At 47.0% G+C, this 11,669-nt stretch overlaps 1 protein-coding gene across 1 annotated transcript in view; it reads right to left on the reverse strand.

The window, feature by feature from the left end:
* Positions 1-11,055, reverse strand: part of LOC106594155 (rho guanine nucleotide exchange factor 3) — a 19,005-nt gene extending 7,950 nt beyond the window's left edge. The window contains 7 exon segments of the mRNA XM_074112235.1: positions 238-300; positions 2,924-3,082; positions 4,536-4,643; positions 6,855-6,917; positions 8,064-8,120; positions 9,640-9,691; positions 10,782-11,055. Of these exon segments, the coding sequence (XP_073968336.1) occupies positions 238-300; positions 2,924-3,082; positions 4,536-4,643; positions 6,855-6,917; positions 8,064-8,120; positions 9,640-9,691; positions 10,782-10,825 (546 nt within the window). The 5' untranslated portion in view covers positions 10,826-11,055.
* Positions 11,056-11,669: the final 614 nt, after the last annotated feature.

Consider the following 11,669-nt stretch of genomic DNA (forward strand, 5'->3'; position numbering starts at 1 on the left):
GAACACCAGAGTTAGTTCCTAGTACACCTGGAACACCACAGAGTTAGTACACCTGGAACACCAGAGTTAGTTCCTAGTACACCTGGAACACCACAGAGTTAGTTCCTAGTACACCTGGAACACCACAGAGTTTGTTCCTAGTACACCTGGAACACCACAGAGTTTGTTCCTAGTACACTTGGAACACCACAGAGTTTGTTCATAGTACACCTGGAACACCACAGAGTTGACAGGTACCTTTTTAACCAGACGGAGGTCCTCGATCAGCTGTCTCTCTCCCTCCGTCAACTCATAGATCACCTAGTAGAGAGAAGAGAGAAGAGGGAAGACACCGAGAGAGAGAGACAGAGACAGAGAGAGAGAGAGAGCGAGAGCGAGAGACAGAGAGACAGAGAGAGAGCGAGAGCGAGAGACAGAGCGAGAGACAGAGAGAGACAGAGAGAGAGCGAGAGACAGAGAGAGAGCGAGAGACAGAGAGAGAGACGAGAGACAGAGAGAGAGCGAGAGACAGAGAGAGAGCGAGAGACAGAGAGAGCGAGAGACAGAGAGAGAGCGAGAGACAGAGAGAGACAGAGAGAGAGAGAGACAGAGAGAGAGAGAGCGAGAGACAGAGAGAGAAGCGAGAGACAGAGAGAGAGCGAGAGACAGAGAGAGCGAGAGACAGAGCGAGAGAGAGAGAGACAGAGAGAGAGACGAGACAGAGAGCGAGAGAGAGCGAGAGACAGAGAGAGACAGAGCGAGAGAGACAGAGCGAGACAGAGCGAGACAGAGCGAGACAGAGCGAGAGACAGAGCGAGAGAGCGAGAGACAGAGCGAGACAGAGCGAGAGACAGAGAGACAGAGAGACAGAGAGAGAGTTAGTTTATTTACTGAGCACTGTCTCCTACATGAGAGGGGACACCAGTCAGCTTCTCACTAATACTGCAGCTGCAACAGAGCAACATTAGACTGTAGATTCTGTTAAAGCCTCATGGGTCACTACAGACTGTAGATTCTGTTAAAGCCTCATGGGTCACTACAGACTGTAGATTCTGTTAAAGCCTCATGGGTCACTACAGACTGTAGATTCTGTTAAAGCCTCATGGGTCACTACAGACTGTAGATTCTGTTAAAGCCTACACAACCATCCTTCACTGAAAACCAAACACACTTCCCAACCGCAAAAACACACATTTCCACAGCAACAAGCACACAGAGGTACCACAGCTAATCAGTTAGAATTTCTTTAACAGGAAGTTCTACCAGCTCACTTCCTCTTTCATCTCCCACGGCAGAGGCCTTTAACAGGAAATGAAACCGCAACTGATGCCCCACCCAGACACGACACTGTACAGTCTGTACCACACCAAAGCCTCAGGCGTGTTTGTTAGTGTTGGGCTGGAACAAAACATGCACACCCTGGTCTGTAGCTCTCCACAACTATCATAGGACACCACTTGACCTGATACAACTTCATAAACAAGTCTACAACCACATCCCAAACTCCTAACTCCCTCCCTGAGTGCATCCCAACATTATCTCCCTTCTCCTGAAGTGTTCACTACTTCCTAAAAGTGTTCACTGCTTCCCACAAACCTAAAAGCAGTGGATTGGTGTAAACATGGACTAGTAGATTGGTGTAAACATGGACTAGTGTTTTGGTGTAAACATGGACTAGTGGATTGGTGTAAATATGGACTAGTGGATTGGTGTAAACATGGACTAGTAGATTGGTGTAAACATGGACTAGTGTTTTGGTGTAAACATGGACTAGTGGATTGGTGTAAATATGGACTAGTGGATTGGTGTACACATGGACTAGTGGATTGGTGTAAACATGGACTAGTGGATTGGTGTACACATGGACTAGTGGATTGGTGTAAACATGGACTAGTGGATTGGTGTAAATATGAACTAGTGGATTGGTGTACACATGGACTAGTGGATTGGTGTAAACATGGACTAGTGGATTGGTGAAGACATGGACTAGTGGATTGGTGAAGACATGGACTAGTGGATTGGTGAAGACATGGACTAGTGGATTGGTGAAGACATGGACTAGTGGATTGGTGAAGACATGGACTAGTGGATTGGTGTAAACATGGACTAGTGGATTGGTGTAAACATGGACTAGTGTTTTGGTGTAAACATGGACTAGTGGATTGGTGTAAATATGGACTAGTGGATTGGTGTACACATGGACTAGTGGATTGGTGTAAACATGGACTAGTGGATTGGTGAAGACATGGACTAGTGGATTGGTGAAGACATGGACTAGTGGATTGGTGAAGACATGGACTAGTGGATTGGTGAAGACATGGACTAGTGGATTGGTGAAGACATGGACTAGTGGATTGGTGAAGACATGGACTAGTGGATTGGTGAAGACATGGACTAGTGGATTGGTGAAGACATGGACTAGTGGATTGGTGAAGACATGGACTAGTGGATTGGTGAAGACATGGACTAGTGGATTGGTGTAAACATGGACTAGTGGATTGGTGTAAACATGGACTAGTGGATTGGTGAAGACATGGACTAGTGGATTGGTGAAGACATGGACTAGTGGATTGGTGTAAACATGGACTAGTGGATTGGTGAAGACATGGACTAGTGGATTGGTGAAGACATGGACTAGTGGATTGGTGAAGACATGGACTAGTGGATTGGTGTACACATGGACTAGTGGATTGGTGAAGACATGGACTAGTGGATTGGTGTAAATATGGACTAGTGGATTGGTGAAGACATGGACTAGTGGATTGGTGAAGACATGGACTAGAGGATTGGTGTAAATATGGACTAGTGGATTGGTGAAGACATGGACTAGTGGATTGGTGAAGACATGGACTAGAGGATTGGTGTAAACATGGACTAGTCTTACAACCCCTGACCTCTAACCCCTGACCTTTGACCTGCGACCCCTGTAAGAATAACCCCTGACCTCTTGTCGTTTGATCTCCTTGGCCGTGAGGTCGTGACTGTCCACTGTGTCACTCCAGCATTGGCTACTGCGTCGCCGCGGGAACGACGAGGCCTTCTGCCGCGAGCGAATAGGAGCAGGGGGCAAAGGTCGTGCCTCTGTCCGGAAACTGATGGACCTCTGAGGGTAGAGAGACACACACACACAGATTTTCATTTAGTTTCCTCAATCTCTGGTGTACTAGAGCGGACTTCCCCAATGCTAGTCTGGAAGGTTGTGCGTGTGTTTGACACAAACAACACAGAGTTACACATGGAATAAACAAGCATACAGTCAATAATACAGTAGAAAACAGATGGGCATTCAGGGAACGTCGCGACAGAGTAGCCAGTTGATAAACCCCCTCGGGCGAATTACGTCGGTAGTCCAGTCGTGAAGGGTCGGCGGGGGTCCAGGCCAATTGGCAGAATAAGTATTGTAGCCCAAGGAGTGGCTGATGGACCTCTTCGGCTAGCTGGGAGATGGGCCTAGCTCCAGGCTAACTGATTCTTGCTTCGGGACAGAGACGTTAGCCGGGAGTGGCCACTCGGATAGCAGCTAGCTAGCTGCGATGATCCAGGTAAAAAGGTTCAGAGCTTGCGGCAGGAATCCGGAGATATGGAGAAAAAAAATACGTCCGATTTGCTCTGGTTTGAATCGCGCTGTGCAGACTAGCAGGAGTTGTCCGGGCTAAAAGGGTAGCTGATGACCGCTAGCAGTGGCTAACTGACTAGTAGCTAGTAGCTAGTTAGCTCCTGATGGGGGTTCCGGTTCTGAAGTATAGAAAATAGCAGATCCATACCACATTGGATGAGGCTGGTTGCAGGAGAGTATGTTGGAGTTGAGGTTAAGAAAAATATTTTAAAAATATATGCGAAGAAAAAATATATAAAGAGATAAATACACGGGACACGACGAGGACAGAGATGTTTGACTGCTACGCCATCTTGGATTCAGCCATTGTATTCATGTGTGTTCTCTGTGTGTGTGTGTGTTCTCTCTGTGTGTGTGCTCTCTGTGTGTGTGTGTTCTCTGTGTGTGTGTGTTCTCTGTGTGTGTGTGTGTGCTCTCTGTGTGTGTGTGTGTGTGTGTGCTCTCTCTGTGTGTGTGTGTGTGTGTTCTCTGTGTGTGTGTTCTCTGTGTGTGTGTGTGTGTGTTCTCTGTGTGTGTGTGTGCTCTCTGTGTGTGTGTGTTCTCTCTGTGTGTGTGTGCTCTCTGTGTGTGTGTGTGTGTGTGTGCTCTCTGTGTGTGTGTGTATGTGTGTGTGCTCTCTGTGTGTGTGTGTATGTGTGTGTGCTCTCTGTGTGTGTGTGTATGTGTGTGTGCTCTGTGTGTGTGTGTATGTGTGTGTGCTCTCTGTGTGTGTGTGTATGTGTGTGTGCTCTCTGTGTGTGTGTGTGTGCTCTCTGTGTGTGTGTGTGTGTGTGCTCTCTGTGTGTGTGTGCTCTCTGTGTGTGTGTGTGCTCTCTGTGTGTGTGTGTGCTCTCTGTGTGTGCGTGTTCTCTCTCTCTGTGTGTGTGTGTGTGTGTGTGTGTGTGTGTGTGTGTGTGTGTGTGTGTGTGTGTGTGTGTGTGTGTGTGTGTGTGTGTGTTACCGTTATGCTCTTTCCCAGGCGTTTCAGGGCAGGTGTTTTGACTGGGGTGATGATGCCTGTGACTCCTCCCCCTTTCCCCACCGGCTTAACCCTTTTATTGCTGGGCTCCTGCAGAGACATGGGACATACAGTACCTCAGAGACACGACGGGACATACAGTACCTCAGAGACACGACGGGACATACAGTACCTCAGAGACACGACGGGACATACAGTACCTCAGAGACACGACGGGACATACAGTACCTCAGAGACACGACGGGACATACAGTACCTCAGAGACACGACGGGACATACAGTACCTCAGAGACACGACGGGACATACAGTACCTCAGAGACACGACGGGACATACAGTACCTCAGAGACACGACGGGACATACAGTACCTCAGAGACACGACGGGACATACAGTACCTCAGAGACACGACGGGACATACAGTACCTCAGAGACACGACGGGACATACAGTACCTCAGAGACACGATGGGACATACAGTACCTCAGAGACACGACGGGACATACAGTACCTCAGAGAGACGTGGGACATACAGTACCTCAGAGACGTGGGACATACAGTACCTCAGAGACATGGGACATACAGTACCTCAGAGACACGACGGAACAAACAGTACCGTTAGACTACACCTCCTCATACAGTGAGGGGGGAAAAAAGTATTTGATCCCCTGCTGATTTTGTACGTTTGCCCACTGACAAAGAAATTATCAGTCTATAATTTTAATGGTAGGTTTATTTGAACAGTGAGAGACAGAATAACAACAAAAAAATCCAGAAAAACGCATGTCAAAAATGTTATAAAATGATTTGCATTTTAATGAGGGAAATAAGTATTTGACCTGGTACTTGGTGGCAAAACCCTTGTTGGCAATCACAGAGGTCAAACGTTTCTTGTCGTTGGCCACCAGGTTTGCACAGGTTTGCAGATCTTCTCCAAGTCATTAAGGTTTCGAGGCTGACGTTTGGCAACTGGAACCTTCAGCTCCCTCCACAGATTTTCTATGGGATGAAGGTCTGGAGACTGGCTAGGCCACTCCAGGATCTTAATGTGCTTCTTCTTGAGCCACTCCTTTGTTGCCTCGGCCGTGTGTTTTGGGTCATTGTCATGCTGGAATACCCATCCACGACCCATTTTCAATGCCCTGGCTGAGGGAAGGAGGTTCTCACCCAAGATTTGATGGTACATGGCCCCATCCATCATCCCTTTGATGCGGTGAAGTTGTCCTGTCCCCTTAGCAGAAAAACACCCCCAAAGCATAATGTTTCCACCTCCATGTTTGACGGTGGGGATGGTGTTCTTGGGGCCATAGGCAGCATTCCTCCTCCTCCAAACACGGCGAGTTGAGTTGATGCCAAAGAGCTCCATTTTGGTCTCATCTGACCACAACACTTTCACTCAGTTGTCCTCTGAATTATTCAGATGTTCATTGGCAAACTTCAGACGGGCATGTATATGTGCTTTCTTGAGCAGGGGGACCTTGTGGGCGCTGCAGGATTTCAGTCCTTCACGGCGTAATGTGTTGCCAATTGTTTTCTTGGTGACTATGGTCCCAGCTGCCTTGAGATCATTGACAAGATCCTCCCGTGTAGTTCTGGGCTGATTCCTCCCCGTTATCATGATCATTGCAACTCCACGAGGTGAGATCTTGCATGGAGCCCCAGGCCGAGGGAGATTGACAGTTTTGTGTTTCTTCCATTTGCGAATAATCGCACCAACTGTTGTCACCTTCTCACCAAGCTGCTTGGCGATGGTCTTGTAGCCCATTCCAGCCTTGTGTAGGTCTACAATCTTGTCCCTGACGTCCTTGGAGCTCTTTGGTCTTGGCCATGGTGGAGAGTTTGGAATCTGATTGGTTGATTGCTTCTGTGGACAGGGGTCTTTCATACAGGTAACAAACTGAGATTAGGAGCACTCCCTTTAAGAGTGTGCTCCTAATCTCAGCTCGTTACCTGTATAAAAGACACCTGGGAGCCAGAAATCTTTCTGATTGAGAGGGGGTCAAATACTTATTTCCCTCATTAAAATGCAAATCAATTTATAACATTTTTGACATGCGTTTTTCTGGATTTGTTTGTTGTTATTCTGTCTCTCACTGTTCAAATAAACCATTAAAATTATAGACTGATCATTTCTTTGTCAGTGGGCAAACGTACAAAATCAGCAGGGGATCAAATACTTTTTTCCCCTCACTGTAGGTGACTTCATCCCCCTAGCCGTTAGACTCCACCCCCTCATCGTTGACTTCATCCCCTAGCCGTTAGACTCCACCTCCTCATAGTTGACGCGTCATACAGCACACACACCTCAGAGTCCTTCATCAGGTCTGACATCATATCGTCGTCGTCATCATCATCATCCTCGTCATCCTGCCAGAAATAACCAATCACAGAAGAGAATTGAAGTCAGTCAAAATCAAAGTTTACTGGTCACGTACACATGCAGCAAGATGATTAAACCAGAAAAAAATATATATAAATAAATTAAGAAATATCAGAACGAGCAATGTCATAAACCGGAATATAAATATATAAATATATACATATAATACCAATCAATCAATGAGCAAGAGCGAGATAGAGACAGAAAGAGGAGAGATGGCTAGGGAGAGATGGCTAGGGAGAGAGACAGAAAGAGGAGAGATGGCTAGGGAGAGATGGCTAGGGAGAGAGACAGAAAGAGGAGAGATGGCTAGGGAGAGATGGCTAGGGAGAGAGACAGAAAGAGGAGAGATGGCGAGAGAGAGATGGCTAGGGAGAGAGAGACAGAAAGAGGAGAGATGGCGAGAGAGAGATGGCTAGGGAGAGAGAGACAGAAAGAGGAGAGATGGCGAGAGAGAGATGGCTAGGGGGAGAGGAGACAGAAAGAGGAGAGATGGCGAGAGAGAGATGGCTAGGGGGAGAGGAGACAGAAAGAGGAGAGATGGCGAGAGAGAGATGGCTAGGGAGAGAGAGACAGAAAGAGGAGAGATGGCGAGAGAGAGAGACAGAAGATATTGTTGCGAGGCTCAGTTCCTGTTTCCTGTGCGAGTCTCTAGAAGAGGAAGACTAGTTGAGTCAAATCTGAAATGGCTGCCAGTCACCACATCTACTACAGCTGTTTATCTATTTAATATTAGGTGACTGGACTATTCACACATTTTACTATTAAAAGTTATTAAAAACACTAGTGTGTCCAGACTGAGAAATGTGGTGTGTGTGTTTAGCACCATAATGAAAACCTATCCTGTCCTTTCAGCGATGAGTAGAGGAAAACACATTTCAGTAGAGACAGAGAGCAGAGATGAACAGAGTGTTCAGTGTCCCTGTTTCTGTCTGTCAACAGCCTGTTCCGCTGAGGTCTCTGTCTCTGTTCAAGTCTGTGGCTGCAGAGGAGACGCTCAGTTTCCGTTAAAACAGACAAGAGAGCGAGAAAGAGATTGATGAAGAAGGAAAGAGAGAGAGAGAGAGAGGAAAAGAGAGAGCCAGGAAGTGTATAACAGAGAGCGAGATGTAGACAGGCGGTGTGTCACTCACTCGGTCCTCTGTGGTTCTGACGACGCTCTCAGAACCAGGATCCTGCTTCCTCTTTTTCTACACAGACACAAAATAACTCAGTGACAGAGACCAATCAGGGGTTCTCAAAGTGGTTAGTATATCAATATCAAATCATTTCTGATAACGATGAAGTACCTGACTACGCAGTACCTTACTACGCAGTACCTTACTACGCAGTACCTTACTACGCAGTACCTTACTATGCAGTACCTTACTACGCAGTACCTTACTACGAAGTACCTTACTATGAAGTACCTTACTACGAAGTACCTTACTACGCAGTACCTTACTATGCAGTACCTTACTATGCAGTACCTTACTACGAAGTACCTTACTACGCAGTACCTTACTATGCAGTACCTTACTACGGTAACTATGCAGTACCTGACCACGGTAACTATGCAGTACCTGACCGCGGTAACTATGCAGTACCTGACCGCGGTAACTATGCAGTACCTGACCGCGGTAACTATGCAGTACCTGACCGCGGTAACTATGCAGTACCTGACCGCGGTAACTATGCAGTACCTGACCGCGGTAACTATGCAGTACCTGACCGCGGTAACTATGCAGTACCTGACCGCGGTAACTATGCAGTACCTGACCGCGGTAACTATGCAGTACCTGACCGCGGTAACTATGCAGTACCTGACCGCGGTAACTATGCAGTACCTGACCGCGGTAACTATGCAGTACCTGACCGCGGTAACTATGCAGTACCTGACCGCGGTAACTATGCAGTACCTGACCGCGGTAACTATGCAGTACCTGACCGCGGTAACTATGCAGTACCTGACCGCGGTAACTATGCAGTACCTGACCGCGGTAACTATGCAGTACCTGACCGCGGTAACTATGCAGTACCTGACCGCGGTAACTATGCAGTACCTGACCGCGGTAACTATGCAGTACCTGACCGCGGTAACTATGCAGTACCTGACCGCGGTAACTATGCAGTACCTGACTGATTGTTTTCAATTAAAATGATTTTAAACAAAGAAACCAAAAATACCATCATAGCACAATTACCACTGGGACTTGAATGAATATTAGTAAAAGCAGATTAAACAACGTTTTGCAAAGGAAATCTGTGGAATAAGTTTAAAGTGTATAATAGAAATGTGGTATGTTTGTTCTTAACCCTGGGCGACATGGGTCTGATATCTACATAAATGTTCTGTGATTTAAATTTCAAACTGCAAAGTTCTCTCTACCTCGTGGCAACAAAAAAAAAAAATGTGTAGAATTGCAGGATATTAGCTTCAAAAAACTGCAACAACAATAAATCTCTCTGACAAAACTGTAATTGCAGGAAATGAGTTTGAAAAGTGCTAAAATGTTCTCTCCGATGCCAAAGAGGAAAGCTTTCTAAAAATTCTAGACTTGGTTCGTCCAGCCATGCAGACGTCATAGTAAAAACTCCTTGTAGACAATTTTCATATTTTTTTTTTTTTACTACACTTGAGTTGTGTTCTGATTATGATTTGGGGGGGTCCGATGGGCGGGTCCCTGATCGGGGGGGTCAAATTAGAGGGAAGTAACATGAGAAACTTACTCCTGCATGGTCTGGGGGGCTGGTGGAGTGGGTAGCCCTCTGTACATCAGACCTAGAAAACACATCGAAAAGGTCATAACAGACACAGAAAGACAGAGACAGAATGATGTTAAACCTGCACTACATTGTTAATATGGTCATTAAGAGCAGAAGACAGAAAGCACAGTGAGAAGTAGAAGCAGGAAGCTACCGATACCTTTAGACGAACCCCAGGGCCTCGTCCCAATACTGTTAACATGCAGCCCTCCTCCAGGGCCTCGTCCCAATACTGTTAACATGCAGCCCTCCTCCAGGGCCTCGTCCCAATACTGTTAACATGCAGCCCTCCTCCAGGGCCTCGTCCCAATACTGTTAACATGCAGCCCTCCTCCAGGGCCTCGTCCCAATACTGTTAACATGCAGCCCTCCTCCAGGGCCTCGTCCCAATACTGTTAACATGCAGCCCTCCTCCAGGGCCTCGTCCCAATACTGTTAACATGCAGCCCTCCTCCAGGGCCTCGTCCCAATACTGTTAACATGCAGCCCTCCTCCAGGGCCTCGTCCCAATACTGTTAACATGCAGGCCTCCTCCAGGGCCTCGTCCCAATACTGTTAACATGCAGCCCTCCTCCAGGGCCTCGTCCCAATACTGTTAACATGCAGCCCTCCTCCAGGGCCTCGTCCCAATACTGTTAACATGCAGGCCTCCTCCAGGGCCTCGTCCCAATACTGTTAACATGCAGGCCTCCTCCAGGGCCTCGTCCCAATACTGTTAACATGCAGGCCTCCTCCAGGGCCTCGTCCCAATACTACAAACATGCAGCCCTCCTCCAGGGCCTCGTCCCAATACTATTAACATGCAGCCCTCCTCCAGGGCCTAGTCCCAATACTAATAACATGCATCCCTCCTCTCACTACTTCCTTGTATCTCTAATCTGCTCTGACATGAAAAAGTAAAAGTGTCCGGTCCATCTTCAATAGTCAGTAAGACCAAGGAAGTAGGATAGGCATTTGAGATATTGGAACAAGGTCCATTTTAATAACCCCAGCAGACAAAACCTGGTAACAATGCTCTCTATATGACATCGGGTAGAGTGAGAGAGGAAAGAGAGAGCTCAGTGAGGGGAAACAAGAGTGTGAAAGAGAAAAACAAGAGAACATACCAGGAAGTCCGAGTGTAGCCTTCAGTCTCATCTCTCTCCATCATCCCTGGCTTTCTCTCTCATCAAAGCATCGTCTCCAACACACAGAACATCCTCGCAAGACACAAGTTAAAATAACAACTGGATCCTAACCGCAGTCCTCTCTCCCTCCCTCTCCCTCCACTCACCTGTCATTCATCTGTTCTGGTTCCTGCGAGAGACAGAGAGACAGAGAGAGAGAACAGACTCCTCCCTTCCTCCCCCTCTCTCTTCCCCTTGCCCTCTCGTACTAAAAACCACATCCTCTGACAGAACATCTTTCACGTATCCGCTGTGTTCGGTTTCCAACACGCGGCTCAGACAACTGAACCCTGTTAACGCTACTGACTCAAACTGTACAGACGACTGGTCAATGAAATGCATCAGAAATACTGATCGTAGAATCATGACAGTGTTGTCAGATACAGGAAGTGAGACAGTAGACCTAGTACATCAGAAATACTGATCATAAAGCCATTAAAGTGTTGTCAGATACAGGAAGTGAGCCAGTAGACCTAGTACATCAGAAATACTGATCATAAAGCCATGACAGTGTTGTCAGATACAGGAAGTGAGCCAGTAGACCTAGTTCACTACTCGACCTCATAAAGGCTTTGACAACATGAAGAAATCAGCATCATACCTAGAGGTCAGTAGGGGCCAAACAGAAGGGGAGGGACCAAGCTGAATTTGGCCAATAACAAACGCTTGTTTTTATTTTACTTTTTACAACCCTGCTGTTATTAACCAGAGTATTGAACAGGTACAACCCTGCTGTTATTAACCAGAGTATTGAACAGGTACAACCCTGCTGTTATTAACCAGAGTATTGAACAGGTACAACCCTGCTGTTATTAACCAGAGTATTGA

Source organism: Salmo salar, chromosome ssa15 (assembly GCF_905237065.1).
Source record: "Salmo salar chromosome ssa15, Ssal_v3.1, whole genome shotgun sequence".
In the NCBI taxonomy this organism is placed as follows: domain Eukaryota; kingdom Metazoa; phylum Chordata; class Actinopteri; order Salmoniformes; family Salmonidae; genus Salmo; species Salmo salar.